Source organism: Parus major, unplaced genomic scaffold, assembly GCF_001522545.3.
Source record: "Parus major isolate Abel unplaced genomic scaffold, Parus_major1.1 Scaffold378, whole genome shotgun sequence".
NCBI classification, from domain to species: Eukaryota; Metazoa; Chordata; class Aves; order Passeriformes; family Paridae; genus Parus; species Parus major.
The window spans coordinates 72,325-89,498 of NW_015379299.1; the positions used below are offsets into that span (position 1 = coordinate 72,325).

Sequence of the window (17,174 nt, forward strand, 5' to 3'; positions counted from 1 at the left end):
CTGTGACCCCACAGGACTCACCCAGTCGGGGCGCTCGCCGGGCTCCCCGTGCTGTGGCCCCGTGCCCGGCCCGGGGGGAGCGTAGTCCTTCAGCGGGGTGCTGAACTCCACGGGGCCCGTCCCCGGCAGAGGCAGCTTCAGCAGGGGGTAGCTGGGGGGACACAACCAGAGAGCTCTCTCATTTTGGAGCTTAATGGACTTTTTTAGACAGAAGAGACAGAAAAGTGACCGGGCCCACTTCAGCAAAGCCAAGCTGTGCAGGACAGGAGACCCAGCCAGAGGGCTTTGGCTTTCACTGCTATCCAAGAGCCTTTTCTCCTTGGAAAGGGATAACTGAAAGTCCAGGGAGAGAAAGAAAATAAGACCTTGCAGGGCCTCCCCTGAACTCCTCCATCCCAGTTAGCTGTGGCAAAAACCTCAGTGAGGCCATGGAACTGTGTATCCCTCACCAACCCCACACACTCTGTTTACTCCAGTGGCTGCTTCCCTGCCCCAAATCCTTCATGGTCCTCTGCTTTTCCTCATTTAGATTCAAACTGTTTCCAGAACTTAACTCCACTGGTCCTCAAAGCACTTTTAAGAGAAGCTGTGAGACACCAAAACAATGAAATCTTGATTTTCTTGACGCTTTGCCACCACAATCTCTGGTGATTGTAGCTCCTGTCCCACAACAGAGACTTTGAACTATTCAGAAATTGAGAAACTGAGGTTACAGAGAGCTTAGAATGGGATTTTTAACTCCAAATGTTCTCAAAGGTGGTTAAAAGCAAATCAGAATTGAACTGGTGGTAAAAGCAAGGCTGCTGACAGAGAGATCCACTGAGAATCCAGAATTGTCAGCACCAACTGAACTGGAGAACAGAACTTCATTCTTTTTGTGGCCTTACCATTCCTGATATATTTTCCTTTTTGAGGATGAATTTTGTGGCAGTATTAACACAACAAATAGAAAGGCCTTGGAATTGTTTTCCTGCAAGGCTCTGCCCACTGCATTAGGGATTAGCTTGGATCATCAAAAGCCAGGGAGGAACAAGCAGCATCTAAACACGAGGCTTCAGAGTGAACAGCAAACAGCTGAAAAGGAACAAGGAAATCAGAAGCCAAGCTTGTCAGATTTGCTTTTTATTGGCCTGACAGAAATACATCTAATTATTAGCATTTATTATTATTTACTCCATCAGCAGGGAAGAGAAAAAGGAATAATAAAATGAAGCATAAGTGATAAACAAAGCAGAGTGGGTTCAACAGATGATTGAGGAGGAATTGTGTTTTCCTAAATGATTTCAGTGCTGGTGGGTGTGCCCAGAAATGCAGGGAGAACACTGGAGAGTCAGGAAGGTGCTTCTGCAGAGGGGTATTCCCTGTGAGTCACCTGTGGGCTGGGAGGAGTCACAACAAGCGTTTTTTGTAGAATTTGAGTAATTCACACTCAGGACTGTTCGGGTTTAATCTGATTTTGGAGTGTTTCCCCCTCTCTGTGGGTGTGTGGTGTCTCTGCCTGGCGGGGCTGGTGCTGTCCCAGTCTCTCCAGGTGGATCTGCCGTTCCCAGCAGGATCCCCAGGGCAGCAGGCTCCTGTGCAGGGCAGCAGGCTCCTGTGCAGGGCAGCAGGCTCCTGTGCAGGGCAGCAGGCTCCTGTGCAGGGCAGCAGGCTCCTGTGCAGGGCAGCAGGGCCCAGCTCTCCCCCAGGGCCAGCAGAAGGGGGTGGCTGCAGGGGATGAGCAGCTCTGGTGTGAGAGCAGAGCAGGGTGGGGTTCTGTCTCCAGTCCCAGTGCTCAGCCCAGCACGGAGGGCAGAGGGGCTCTGTGTGATCGTGGGGACCCAGCAGGTGTTGGAAACAGGGAATGCTGCAGGGCTCTGGCATGGAAGGGACCGTGAGGATCATCCCCTGCCATGGCAGGGACACCTCCCACCATCCCAGGTGCTCCCAGCCCCACCCAGCCTGGCCTTGGGCACTGCCAGGGATCCAGGGACAGCCAGGGCTGCTCTGGGTGCTCTGCACTGTGACAGCTCTGGGGCACTGACAGTGCAGGGGTGCCCAGAGGGAACAGTCTCAGTTCCAGGGAAGGCATTTCCAGCACCGGGAATGGGCTCTCCTCACATTTCTCTTTGTTAGGGATTTTTTTGAGCATCAGGGAAAGAGGAGAACAGGAGAATGGAAAGCACAGACAGGAGGGAAGAACAGCAGGACCTGAAATGGTCACAGAGCAGAAGGCAGCAAGCTGGAGCTGAGCAGGAGGAAGAGCCTGGAACAGCTGCCCAGGGGGACCTGGAGTCTCTGGACACATCCCTGTGTCACCTGCTGCAGCTCACCCTGCCCTGGGGGATCTCCAGAGGTCCCAGCCCCACCCATCCTTTGACCCTGGGATCTAACAATGACAGGAAAGCTCAGCTTGTTCTGCTCTTGGGAAAGGCTCTTTTTTAGGTGCTCACTGTGCACCCTGAAACCCCAGAATAAAGGAAACACAGATCCTGTAACCAGCTGGAAGTGGTGAAGTGCAGCAGGAGCTGCACGAGGGAGGTGCAGGCAGAAATGCTCACCAAGTACTCAACGTATTTTAAAGAGGGCTCAGGGGGCCAGGAGAGCTCCAGGCAAATCCCTCCCTGCACATTCCCCCTTCCCAGACCCACCAAGAGCTGCAGCAGCCGAGGGTGGAGGGAAGCAGGGAGCTGCCAGGTCTCAGTTAGCAGGAAAGGAGCAGATCCATGGAATTAAAATAGCTCCCAGCTCCACTGGCTCGCTGCAGGACGAGCTTTTGGCCGGTGTGCAGCCAAGGCAGAGCAGCCTGCAATCCCAGTGCTGGGGAGGGAGGCAATCTGGTGACAGGGGCTTGCCAGAGGGCTGGCAAGGCCAATATCTGGCAGCAACAGTGCCTCTTTAGCCTTGGCAAGTGCATCAACAACCTGTTTCTGAGTAAATGATGGTGCTCTGGGCTTTGCCCTGCTTCCCCCTGACAGGAAATTCTGCACCAGAAAGGAGATTTCCCTTTCCTGTGCAGCACAGCCTGCTCCCAGTGTCATGGTGAAATCCCAGGGGAGAATGTTCTCTGGGCATCTGGAATGTGAAGAGTCTGACTCAGGTCCTCTGGTTACCACACTAATACTACAAACCTGTGCAGGAGTGATACATTCTCACAGAAATAATTATAAACAAATAAATAAATATGTACACACACACACACCCCTCCCCAGGGTGGTTCCAGCCACTTCTGCCATTCTTCAGGAGCAGAACCTGTGCTCCAGTTAAATAACAAACTCCTGTTTAATTGCCCTAAACCTGCTGCAGAGTCACCTGGGTCACCTGCAATCCTGGAACTAAAAGCTGTTCTTCAGAGTGACACTGGCATTTCACATTTACCCCAATGGCCACAGTTCCAGGTGTCACCTGTTCCTCTCTGGGCTGGTGTCACACGGGGCTGGTGACACCCTCACTGCTGGGAGAAATGCAGATCCCAACACAGATCCATTCAAATGGGATGAGGAAAACGTGGAAATTAACTTGGATTTTCAGACTTTAGCACTACAGAGTGAGTCACAGGGTTTTTTGCTTTGGGTATTAATTTATCATCAAACCCAGAGATGCTGTCTTGTCTGTCAGTGACATTAAAGGCAGTGTCTGTACAAACCCTTCCAAGAGTAAAGACACCCAAAACAACCAGACCAGACTCTGTGGTGACCTTATTCCCTGCATGGCCACTGCCCCCACCTGCCTGAGGCCAGAACCCCTCATTGTGGACCTTGTGCTTTATTTCTGCTTTCACAAACTGTCTGCAGACAAAAATGGTGGGGTTTGATTGATGTGAGGGAGAGGAAAACCACAAGCACTGAGCTCATTTTCTCTGCAGCAGAATTCCACAAGCTCTCCTTGATTCCAGGCACAGGAGACAGGACAGATCCACCTCCCTCCTCTGAAGAGCTCAGGATACGAGATCACTCTTGTTTGCTGGAATATCTTTATTAACCATGTTTCAGGCTGAGGAACATGGAACTGGTCAGTGGTGGCCTCAGCAGTGCTGGGGAATGGCTGCACTCCGTGATCTGCAAGGATCAGGATTTCCAATTTGAACAATTCCAGCTGAACAATTCCAGGATTCCCTGCTCTGTGCTGGTCCCAGCTGTGCACAGTGCTCAGGGTCCCTGCCCAGCCCTGCTGCACAGAAATGTTTCCTGAATGAGCTTCTGCCTCAATGCTGGCCACTGATTTCTCCCCACCACCTTCTCTCTTGTTTTTGCAGAGGATCTGCCAGTGAAATCTGCCCAGGAGAGAGGAGTGCTTCCAAAGAGCACCAACAGCTCCATTCCCGCAGGAAACAGAGCCAAAGAGCATCCCTGAGCCCTCAGCACACGGCAAAATTCATTCATTCCCAGGAAGCAATCCCCTCTCCAGGTGTAGGACCCTGCTCTGGAACAGTTCTGAGCCAATTAGCAAAGCCACTTCCCAAGCCACAGCTAGAACCTCGTTATCAGCAGTTAATGCACAGCAGCTCAGAACAGGAACTGAAACACCCCCAAAAATCAACAGGGACCTTCAGCCTCACCCCAGCTTTTGCCAAGATTCTCCTGCTCTCCAGGGGTGTCACCATGTTTTTGCCACCTGTCTCTCCCACAGCCAGGACCTGCTTTGTTAAGGAGCTTCTGGAACCCACTAAAGAGAACAGACTCCTCACACAAGACGGTGTCTTGGATGGATTTCTGCACCCAGAGGAAACAGGCACTGCAGAAGCCTCAAATGTTGGCACTCAGGAACGCAGACACTTCCAGAAATCCACAGTTACCAAAGACACCTGGTCTGGAGCCTCAGCTCTGAACAGTGACACAAGTCCTGACCCAGTGGGCCGAGGCTCCCAAGCACGAGGAGAGCTGCTGCTGACCCCAATCAGATCTCCTCCTCTCCAGGAAATCCTCAATTTCAGAAGGGAGTAAGAATGTTTTGATCCCTCCCAAAACACAAGGCTGTGGGTGAACACATCACACTGCATTTGCTGCCTGGGAGAGCTGGAACGAGGAGCCTGAGCCCATGGGAAGGCAGTCCCAAGCAGGAGTGAGGTGACACACGTGGGACTCTGGTTTGGCTTTGCTGGGTGCAGCTTTCAGGTGAAGAAATGCCACTGGAAAGCTGCACCTGGCAAAGCTGGAGCCCTTGCAATCATATCAGAGAAATATAGGAACCACTTGGCCTTGTACAAGCTCTGTGTTCTACAGGACAAGAGACCTGAGAATAAAAGTGTCCCTGAAAGTCACAAGGATTTGTGTGGAGCAGTGAAAATCCAGGAAGCAACACCCCCACTGCTGCTCACAACCACACAGGGTTCCAGCCAGGAGAAGCCACTCAGGGTTTTCATGTGTGAAAAACAAACATTTGACAGTGTTTTAACTGAGGTGTGCAAGCAGCCCCTGTCACCACCACAGCTCAAAGGAAAACCTGTGTCTGTGGCAGCAGCTTTTCTAGGGGGAGCAAATCATCACACTGGGTTCACTTTGCCCAAAACAGACAGCCCTTTATTTAAAGGGTTTATTTTTAATTTAGAATTTAAAAGAATTAAACCCTCCAAGACAGGATCTGACTGTACACATGTGTGCATGGGCTGGGCACAAAGGTTTGCTCAGCCCCACAGGGCCCTGCTGGAAATGATTCCGAGCTCGTGTGACATTCCTGGGAGTAAAATTATCTCCACCTGCAAACTGGGGATCCAAATGAGAGTCCATAAGGAGAGTGGGGAATTTACTCCCACATGGGTGTGCCAAGGATGAAACAGAAGAGTTAGAAGGGAGAACAGGACAGGCAGGTGTGCAAAGAAAGATCAGCTTTCCTTCTCTCCATTTTTAATTCATGGGTTTGGAGTCCACTACCAGGTGCTTGAAGGTTACTTTCATCTCATTTATTGCTTCACTTCACTTATTCAATTAGTTCTTACTTATTAAACCAGATGAAGACACTTAATCTCTGTTGTTTCTTTTATCCCACAAAAGGAGATGACAAAACCTGTAAAGCCTAAATAAAGAGCTCGTGGGTGGGCCCACGAGAGAATGTGGCCAAGAACCCCCTCCCCAGCCCCGTGAGACACAGATGGGGGCAGGACTCACCAGCAGGCCAGGATGCAGAGAGCTGTGAAGAGGATGATGGGGATGGGGTAGGAAGCACAGAGCAGCCCGTGGCTGTAGAACACCCGCGAAATCCTCTCGCGCAGCCTTTCAGTCAGGGTCATCCTCGGCCACCCTCACCTCGAGGCCATCCCGGGGTACAGCAGGGGCAATTCCTGCATGCACAGCCCTGCAGGGAAGGCACTGGCTCCAGCTGGGGAGTGCAGAGGGAGAAAAACAGATAAAGAAAAGGGAGATAAACGTTATCAGCTTGTTTTAGAAAGATCGCATCGTTCAGGAAGGAATTGTTCCCTGGCAGGGTGGGCAGGCCCTGGCACAGGAGCCCAGAGCAGCCCCTGCATCCCCAGCAGTGCCCAGGGCCAGGCTGGACACTGGGATCCCACAGCCTGGGATGGGGGAAGGTGTTCCTGCCATGGCAGGGGTGGCACTGCATGATCCTCTGCAGCACAAACCATCCTGGGATTTCTCAGTTCTGTGAAATGACTGAGCAGATCTCAACCTCACTGTCAGGACTGGACCATCCCTGTTCCATGAGGAACTCAGGAACAACATGGACATCCTGTGGCAAAAAATACATCAAATGTGGCTCTCTGGCCAGCCTGAGCTGCCAAGAGCTGCTCTGGAGGAGCAACAATTTCTGGTTATTTCAAGGAGGAGAACTTTGTATTTACTCTCTTCACCTGCTGTCCAACAGCAGCATTCCCTAAGAAAACACAGAGCAGTCCAAAGCTAGGATCTCTTTATCACTTGGGGGGGTGGAATATTAAAATCTGCCATCTTTATTTGCTTTATGCTCTGGCAGAGCTCGTAAGAGTGAACAGCAGGAACTGTTCCTGCTCCAAGTCATTCCTGCAAACATAAATTATCTAAGCCAAAATAAACCTGCTGATTGTAGGACAAATGTGAAAGGAGAATTTCTTGCCTTTTGCAAAAAGGCAAATCCAAGACAAAGTTTGCCTGGCAGCACGAGGGCATCGGGATGTTCCCACCTTGCAGCACCACAGGGGACATTTCTGGTTCACTTCAGGTACAAGAGATGGACACACTTCACAGAATCCCAGGATCACTGAGCTTGGAAAAGCCCTCCAAGTCACTGAGTCCACCCTGTGCCCCATGTCCACCTTGTCCCCAGCCCAGTGCCACATTCCTGGGACATCTCCAGGGATGGGGACTCCACCCTGAGCCCCCTTTCCATGGGGAAATTCCTGCTGCTGCCCACCCTGAGCTCCCCTGAGCCCGTTCCCTCTCCTCCTGTCCCTGGCCCTGGCAGCAGAGCCTGACCCCACCTGGCTCCAATGTCCTGCCCTCTGACAAAAACAAGGCTGACCAGCAGAAGGAAGAAATGCAGAAATCCATTTTGCAGGAAAAATCAACTCAAACTTGCTACTTTTCCCCAGACAAAAGCTTTTATCTCGCTCAACAATAGTTACATGTTCCAAATTCTTTCCATTTCTGTCTGACAGGCTTTCCAGCCTTCCCAGGAACCTCCCTGGACACTGAGGAGAGGCAAACACAGCAGAGCCCACTGTGAGCTGAAGAGGACAAAGCAACAAAGGTAGGAAACTTTATAATGCAGGTTTTAGGTGTACTCAACTCCTCAGCTTTCCAGAAATGTTCTGGAGCCAGGCCTCAGCATTAGGTGTAATAAACACACAGCTGAGCCAGTGGAGCCTGCAGGAGGAGAAATATAAGGAAAAATCCAAAATAAATCCCTGTTCCACAGTGTTTTCCTTGCACTTCAATACATCCCATAATTTATTGCCTGTATCTGAACCTCCAATGGGAATTTGAACCCAGCATTTTCCAGCTTGGCAAAGCAGGAACAGACCTGACATGGTCCAAGTCACCTTGGTCACCTGCTCTGCAGATGGAACCTCAGCCCTGCAGCAGCCCCGGGGCACAGGTGGGATCTGAGGGGTTTTCCTGCCTAGGCTGTGTTTAGGGAAGGACAGGGGAGCAATGAATGGGAAAAAAGGAAGAATTTACTGAAGATTTATAAAGGTGAGTGGATTGGTCTGTGCTGCTGCCCAGGGAACAGCTCAATGTGATGCTCACACACCTGAGGGCCAGGTGGGATGGACAGCAGGAAGGGAGGGGTCCCCAGCAGTAATTTCCCCTCCTGGTGCTGCAAGCACTGCCTCAGATCCATAAATCCATCAATCCCATCAAACCCCTAAATCCATCAACGGGGATCAGAGGAACCTCCTGCCTTCAGAGCAGCCCCACAACACATGGAGGAGCAGGACTGATGCTGCTGGATACCCCAAATTCCTGCTGTCCCTGACACATTTCACCTGGGCCCCACTGGGATGGTGAGCCAGGAATGGAGGGTCCCAAGAGGCCTCCTTGGTATCCACGTGTCCCCCGTCCCACAGCCTGCTCACACAGGTTTGGGGGTGTCCCCCGTCCCACAGCCTGCTCACACAGGTTTGGGGTGTTCCCTGCACCCCTGGGCTGCTCACAGCACACCCACAGCACAAGAGCCATCACCAAAGCCGGCTGATGCACGGCCTCCCCTCCAGCTGCAAACAGCTGCCAGCCCTCAAAGCCAGCACCACAGACACCCCAGAGACAAGGAACACCTCAGGTTCACAGAAACAACGCTGGATCACTCCCAGCCCAGAAAAGCACCTGGATTTTCCTGCCCTCTGCTGGGAGCGATCACTCCTGGTCCCACCGCCACGGGAGCTCCAAAGCTCAGCATCCACAAAGGGAGGAGGGGAGGGAGAGAGGCACACATCTCCCAACCACATTCCCTCTCTAGGCATGGACTGTCCCCCAGCCAGGGCCAGGGAACATTCCTCAGGACTTGAGAGGTGGGAAAACAAGAGCCCCGCTCCAGACAAGGCTCCTTCAGAGCAATGCTGCACAATGGGCTCTAACACCGAGGTCCTGCTCTCCCCTCGCATTCCCATGGGAAGAATAACGGGCTTTGTGCTGCCAGAGGACACGGAGGTCACGAGGAACACAACACTTCCTATGGGAAAATCCCAGCCCTGCAGCGGCCCCGGGAGCCCGCTGCCTGCAAGGGGTTAATCCCACCACTGCTGTCAGGAACAAGGCTCCGGAACAGCCTCCAAGTCCTAAATGGATTGTCCTTCACAGAAGGGGACCTTTCCATATTCAAAAGGTAGAAAATGACATTGCTGAGTCCACTCCCTCTGTGGCTACAAGAGTGCTCCAAGTCTGACAGGAGTTTTCAGCCACATTTCCATCCCCAAAATGTGCAAATTTACTTCGTGTTATCTGTTCTGCCTCACTTTACCAGTTTTCCTTTTCTTTTTGCCTGTTTTCCTCCCTGTACAACATTCATTTATAAAAATGCCATTTAAAAATTCAGAGGTTGTCTGGAACAGACCCCATTTCACTCACGTTACGTATTATTAACATCTCTTGAAAACTGAGTTGAGTAACAACGACAACGAAGATTCAGAGAACACTTCAGTAATCTCTGTGTGCCAGATAAAGTTATCTGCTCCCAAAACAGGGGCTGACATTCAAAATCAGTTTTCAGGACATTTTTAAACTTTTCTGCCACAAGAGAAGAAGCTCAGTTACACTCCTGCTTTGGAAGTCATTCACTGAAGGTTTCTATCCTTCCTCCCTTCCCAAAATACTCCCACCAGCACCAGACACCAATTTATTGCTGTGGATGATGAGACAGGATAGGCTGTTCCACATGCAGAGCCATGAAACACAGAAATCTGGGATTTGTGACAAAAAGAGAAAATATCCAGATTTAGAAAAAACACGATTTCAAAGTTCACTCCTCTTGTTGCATGCAGCCAAGGGAAGCTCCCTTGCCCATGAAGAACAGATTCCAAACACAAGGAAATGTTTCCCAAGCCCTTCTTCTCCACCACAGAGCTCCTGCCCAAGCCTGTACGGCTGGGAATGATCCACCTCCACAGGCACAGAGTCCCAGAATGGTCTGGGTGGGAAGGAATCTTTAGGATCACCCAATTCCAGTAAATGGGATGTGATGCACAGAGGGAAAATAACGTCCTGGGATGCCAGTCCTTAATTCCCTGAAGGTGGGACATGATGTGGTGTAAAAAGGGAAATTGTGTGTTAGGAATGAAGAACAGAGTGGAATCAGGATGTAAATCCATCCTCACACACAGCACATTCCTGCTCTTCCTCCTCACCCCACAGGGGACACCAGGAGAGCTGGAAAGGTTCTGAGAAGCTCGAGGATGTCCAAAGGCAGAGCAGCTTCGGGAGGCTTTCCCAGCTGGAGCAGATTTTATCAGTCAGTGCCCAGCCCTGGGAAGGCAGGAAAGGGCTGTCTCTTTTATCCCAGGATAACTCAGCATCAACGCAGCTCCAGAGTGGCAGCTGAAAATAACCAGAGCTAATCCAGGGCAATCTCCCCAGGACGCTGTCCCTGTCACACGGGTCACACAGCCAGCGGATAGATCTCGGGAAGAGCGAGCCACGAGGCACAGCAAGGCAGGATCCCCGTGGCTCCAGGAGCTGGGATTTCCCCAGTGCCCACCAGGCTGCTGTGGCTCCTGGGCACACTCAGGGACCAGCCAGGGAGCCAGCCCTGGCAAACGTCCTTATGCAACACATCCCACATGATCCCTTTGGAATCACCTCCTCCCTTCTGTTTATCGATGCAGCAGCTCCACAAGTGGCTGGGGAATCACTTTCTCCTAAAAATACCAGAGCCTGATGCAACAGCCCAGGGCAGTTACATCTGAGAGCATCCCCACAAAGCCCAGAGGTGCAATGGCAGCGTGCCCCTCTCCTGGCCACTGCCAGGCACACACACCAGGGACTCCACTCATCCTTCACTCCAGCCTGGGGCATTGTGAAAACAGCTCTTCCCCTTCTACTACAGGTAGTATTTCTACTCATGCCCTTTTCTAATCCTCTCTACCAGACCAGGGTCAACATCTCAGCCCAAGCCTCTTGTCTGGAGTATAAAATAGGCAAAATGCATTTGGATCATCTGCCTGGACTTGTGCAAAGTCTTGGGGCCCAACAGCAGCAGGACGTGGAGCTGCTGGAGTGAGTCCAGAAGAGAGGGCTGGAGCCCCTCTGGAGCCAGGCTGGGAGAGCTGGGAATGTTCCCCTGCAGAGGAGAAGCTCCAGGGACACCTCAGAGCCCCTTGCAGGGCCTGAAGGGGCTCCAGGAGAGCTGGAGAGGGACTGGGGACAAGGGATGGAGGGACAGGACACAGGGAATGGCTCCCAGGGCCAGAGGGCAGGGCTGGATGGGATACTGGGCAGGGATTGTTCCCTGTGAGGGTGGAGAGGCCCTGGAAGGGAAGAAGCTGTGGCTGCTCAATCCTTGGAAGTGCCCAAGGCCAGGCTGGACGTGGCTCGGAGCTGGGCTAGTGGGGGGTGTCCCTGCCCATGACAGGGAACAGAACAAGATGGGCTTTAAGGTCCCATCCAACCCAAACCATGACTCTCTGGTTCTGTATCATTCCTGAAACAGCAGCTTGGTCTGATCTGTGTCATTTCTGAGGTTTCCAGCACTGCTCATACTCTGGACAACCAACAAAGAGCCCAGGCCACCCTCACTGCCCACCCCAGCCCGTGAGTGAGCCAGGCTGCAGCTGAAGCCCTGGGCACACCCAGGAGAGCTCTGTGCACCAAGGGCAGCCCTGCCTGCCCTGAAGGAACTCCTCATCCTCCCTCCTGCACTGCTTCAGCCCAGGAAAAGGGACCCAGAGCTCAGGAACAGCTCGGCAGCAGGGCCAGGTCACAGTGACAGCGCTGGACTCCGGGGGCTCTGTCCCATGCTGCTCACAAGCTTTGCTCAAATCCTTCCCAACAGATGTTTATCCAATTTGCTCTGAAGCAGTCAATGTCTGCGGGTCCCAGGTGTCAGACAGGGCTTGGTAACGTTTTCCCTGCTATTTAACCCCTTCTGTTCCCCGTGGGCACAGACAGCCCCAGCAGTGGGATTTGGAAGCCTGGATTCCATGGAATTGCTGAGGCTGGAAAAGTCTGGAGTCCAGGGAGTCCAACGGCTCCCACAGCACTGCCAAGGCCACCACCACCAATTCTCACACTCAAATTTTCACCTCCCTCTTCCCACACACACAGGAGCCCACCGGGTTCCCTTCATTAGGGATTACACCTCAGCAGTTATCCCCATGCCTGCAGCTGGCTATTTCCACTTGAATCCAGCCTCACCACTGTCCTCATCACCAGCCCATTCTGAGCCATGCCAATTGCTCAAACCCTTTTCTCACTCCTGCTTTATGCACAGTCTGTTCTGCCACCTCAGTGATGAGTGAGACCCCAGTGCCCCTCTCAGTACACCAGGCCCACTCACAAGGGTGTCACTGCTGCTCTGAATACATTTATTATTCAACCATGATTTTATCCATCATGGACAAGCACCTCCTCAGGCTTTGGGTTTGTTTTAATTGCACCTACTCAAGATTCTTATTTGGATAAAAATCAAACCTTAGAGGATTCATGACCACAGCTGTTTTTCTGCAGCCAGAAACAGCCCTGGTTATCTTATCCTAGGAAGAGCCAACTCAGTTTGCCAAGGAGTACCTGTGGCAAAGCAGCACCAGCTTTTCTGCACTCCTGTCCCCTGCCAGGTGCTTTTCAGCCATTTCCCACTTGCTGCAGGATTTTGGGATGACTGCTACTCCCCACTCTCTTTGTCCCACTCTTTCACCCACACCAACTGCTGGCTCTCCTCCGAGCTTTAAAACATCACCGACTTTCCACGGCTCAAAAGACGCCTCCTGAAGCTTTTCAGGTCTTTTTTAGTCCGTGCTTTGAGCACACAGACAGAAATACCTCCCTGAAATGACAGCCTGCAAAGCTGCTCTTCCTTTTTGTAGCCTGGCACTGCCACCAGTTGCTCACCAAGAGTCAAAAGGTGCTGAACACTCCAGTTTTGGGGATGCCAGACATTAAGCTTTCCTCTCTGTTCTTTCCTTTACCTTCTGGCCATGAGGACATTCCCAGAATAATTGTGAGTCCCTCCATGTCCTCTGACAGTCAGGTTTGACTTTTATCTTAATCCTCCCTTTGTGGCCTTGCTGCTCTTCAAATGAGGAACGGAAACACCTCTGGCTTTGAATAACCCTCACTGCAGGAGGGCTGAAAGCAACGATAAATCAGCACTTCAATGATTTCTGCTCAGCTCCAGCTCTGCTTTTGTCAGGCAAAGTTCACCTGGGAAGCACCAGGAGCCATTCACCATCCCAACAAACCAGTGGAGATTCACCTTCTTCCTCAGTTCTCCTTCAGCCCAGCAAACCAGGATCTGAGCTGAGCACAACTCCTTCCCTGCTTCTTTCTCTAGGGCTGGAGCTCCCCTCCTGCAGAGGACACATTTTCTGGTCCAGACTCTCCTTCAGAACAGGAATCAGCATCGAGGGTTAGTGATCAATATTAGGAAATAAACCCCAAACCAATCAGTTTAATGCAGGCAAACACGTTCTGTCTGTGTGGTTTGGTGTTTATTTCTGAAACAGACAAATTCAAAATTCAAATTCGTGTCTGAATACCTGAACTGCACCTTCTCTGAAACTCTTTTTTTAAAGGATGTGCCATGACAGATGTTTCCATGCTTCACTCCAGGGTTTGACAGGGCAGGGACAGGTAAAGAGGACAGAAACACCTTGAGGAGTGCCCAGGATGGACTGCAGCTGAAGGAATTGCAGCTCCTCTCCCAGCCCACTCCAGCCCTGGCTTCTAAAATCACACTTAACACCACAAGTGCTGGGTGAAAGGTTTTTCAGGGATCCTGTGCTAAACTTCATCAGGGCAACTTAATGAAAACCACTTCTGAATTTGTGCAGAATTCAGCAAACAGGCTAATTAAGATTATTTAGGTATTTTAGATATTATAAGCATGCTGCAGTGACTCTGCCCAGGGCACCCAGCAATGGGGCAGGAGTGCTGGCAGGAGGCAGCTGAGGGATGGCATTCACGTGGCTCCTAAAGCACCACTGTGGAGACAGACACACAGCACAGGGAAATCAGCATCATTTTGCTGGCCCCAGGAACAGACAGCAGCTTCCCAAAACCCTTCCCAGGTAAAACACATCCACAAAAACCCTCTGAGCACAATTCTGCATTTTCCAAACCCACAGCCCATATGGGGCTTGTTTCCCTCCTAGAAGAAAATGCCACCAAAACCCCTCAGAAATATCTTTTGAGTACCATTAAACACCCCTGCAGCAAAGTCCAGCTATCACTGGCAGCAGTTTCCTGACTTACTGTAATTAGAGCTTGGTCAAACAAAGTTTATCCGTTAGGCATTATCATTTCCCTGAAAAATATGTTGTGGAAACATAAACCAGGAGTGTTCCCATTTCAGAGGGAGGGCTGGGGGTGCTGCACCAGTCGGGTTCCTATTTTAATGAAGGGTTAACAAAACTTGTGGATTTGGCAGGAAAGCAGAAGGGTGCCCTCGGCTCTCTGGGGAACACATTCCCTTTTCCACACAGACCCAGCCAGAGATCCAGAGGTGTTTCCACTCTGGAATTCTGGAAGCTCTGGCTGCCAGGCATTACCAGGGATCCCCTCACAGGCAAGGAGGGGAACAGGGAGACAAAGCCCAGAACTGTGATCATTTATCCATGAAATCAAAAGCAAACCTTTAGACATAACCCTCAGCAAGTGTTCCCCTGCACAGCTCTGTCAGGAACCACCCCCAAAGCTTTGGTCAGGACAGTTTCCAGGGTTCACAGGTCTGCACTCCCAGATCTCTGGGGCTTGTGAAGGGCCCCGAGGGACACAGCACCTGTAAGGTGATGCACCTGCCTGGGATTGGTTTTCCCCAGGTCCTGGGTCACAGCAGAACACCGGGAAAGGCTGAACACACCCACTGCCGGGGCTCCCAGCCCCGAGCAGGAGCCTTGGCCATCTCCAGCAGCACACAGAACTAAACATTTGCCTTTCTAATCATCACCAATTCGGAAGCCAGGCTCAGGAAATCACTGCACTCTTTCTTCCAGATGGAGAAACGACCCCAAAATTCCTCTGTGAGGCAGCAAGTCTGACTTGGACATTGTTTTTGGTAAACAAACCAACTATTATTCCTTTATCACAATGCTCCATACAAGATTAATTCAGATTTAAGAACTGCAACCCTGCTCCCCTCCCCACCATGCTCTCACTCCAGCTGAAATCACTCTTTTCCTGGGAGGAGAACTTTGCTTTTTCCCAGTTATGCCAAAGGGCTGTTCTGAGCCACCTGAGGACGTGAATTAAAAGATTCCCTCCACCACAGCCACCCTCAGCTCCCTGTTCTGGGTATCTTGGATGTGAGCAGTAACAGTCCCAGACACAGAAACAGCAGCTGCACCACCACAGAGCTGCTCAGTGCTCCTTAAGCCTTTCTTTCTCACCTTGAATGCACTGCACAAGGGGGAGAAAGGGATTCAAAGGAATTATAATCTCAGATATTAGAGCCAGAGAATGCCTGGATTGCTGCTCCTCCACCTCCCAAGCTCCTTGTGCCGAGTGCCCCCAGCAGCACAGGGGACTGTGTCCCATCCCCACCCAGAGCTCCCTACAGAGGTCTCTTGGGAGAGGGGAGAAGGTGCCTGCAGCAGGATTCCCAGGACTCAGGATCTGCTGGAAGTGCTGTGCTGCTGCTCCTCACCTACTACATTCCACTACAGGCAGGTAAAGCTATTTTTGTTCCTCGAGCTGTACCTGTTCTACTTTTTAAATTCTCAGCAGAGAGGGGAGAAAAGAAAAAAAAAAGGAGTTTTTGGTTCATAATGATCCAAACTGACACCAGACAGGCCCAGCAACCCCCTGACTGAAAAGAGTGTTGAGTAACTCAGTGAGAGCCTGACTAATTCATTCATCATAGGATTCTGACATTTAAAATACTATTTTAATGCTCCTGAGACAAACCCTGATTGTTCTTGGCTCTTCTGGGATGTTGTATTTTAATCATGATTGGAAAAATAAACCATGCCAAGTTGTACCTGGAAACAAGGAGCTGTGTCACACGTTGATCCCGAGGTGTTTTCCCCTCTTCCCAATCCCAGGCAGCTAATCTCCTTTCTGCATTACACAACAGCTCGTGTAATCCCAAATTTACCACCCTAGTCCTGCCCTCACAGCTCTGGTTTCACAGAGAGGGAGCTCACGCCTCATCTCTGCCCCTTGAATGAAAAGAAACTTGGTTTGCCTTTCAACAACCCGGAAAAACACGTGGATGCTGCATTCAGGAAATTCTGGCACTAAGGCCAAAATCTTTCCGGAGTCCTTTCCTCGGGGCTCTCCCAAACACAGCGCCAGAACTGCCTCAGCATTCCAAAAGCTCCTCGTTCGTTATATTAAAGATAATGTAAAGATGTTCATTCTGACTCACATGAGGAAGATTTTTGACCAAATTCCGAAGTTTGGCATGATTCAGGGGGTAAGACAAGTGCTGAGAGCACACAGCCAGGTGCCCAGAGAAGCAGAGCAGTAAATCCGTGTGGTTCTGAAGTGCTCTGTGACCTGTACCAAACCTCACGGAGTATTTCATCCCCTGACCCATCCTTCCCTTGACACATTTCATCCATTTAATCCTTTCCCATAAAACATTTCCCCTGATCCTGCAGCAGACGTGATCCACCCCTTCTCTGCTGTTCCCTTTGCACATTTTCAATGCCCCAGCCTTTCTCGGCCGCTGTGGGTTCCCGAATACCGAGCAGATTGCACAGACAGGTGATTTATTATTCCCAGGGATAACCATGCAGACCCCAGAGAAACACGGCACCCACAAACCCCAGCGAATAAACCACTGCACGTTCCATCGTTCCCTTCAGGTATTCCCTACCGATTCTACCCAAAGCAGAGACAGGGGGATGTGGGGGCGGGGGGGGTCCCTGAGGGGAAGGCGCGCGCCCCCGGCCCCACCGTGAGGGGACTGAGGGGAAACTGAGGCAGGGCAGGGGTGCTGAGGGGTTATTCCCGTACCCGATGGCGCTGCTCCCGCCCGGCCCGCTCCCTTCTCACCTCACCGGGAAACGGCTCCTTCCTCACCTCCGCCCTTTGACCTCCCGGCAGCCGCGGCTCTCGTGCTTCGTCGTTGAGAGGTTGCGGTTTTAGGCCTTTTCTTTTTGGATTTTTTTTTTT

The 17,174-nt window shown here is 51.4% G+C and overlaps 1 protein-coding gene across 4 annotated transcripts in view; it reads right to left on the bottom strand.

Moving 5' to 3' along the window:
• SCAP (SREBF chaperone) overlaps positions 1-17,168 on the bottom strand; it is a 50,065-nt gene extending 32,897 nt beyond the window's left edge. For 3 of the 4 annotated variants that reach the window (XM_015616226.1, XM_015616223.1, XM_015616227.1), the window contains exons 1-3: positions 17,055-17,168; positions 6,084-6,294; positions 22-151 (exon numbers count right to left, since the gene is read on the bottom strand). In XM_015616226.1, the coding sequence (XP_015471712.1) occupies positions 22-151; positions 6,084-6,205 (252 nt within the window). In that variant the 5' untranslated portion in view covers positions 6,206-6,294; positions 17,055-17,168. The remainder of the gene's footprint in view (positions 1-21; positions 152-6,083; positions 6,295-17,054) is intronic. The other variant, XM_015616224.1, reaches the window with a different exon arrangement.
• Between the last annotated feature and the right edge of the window lie 6 nt (positions 17,169-17,174).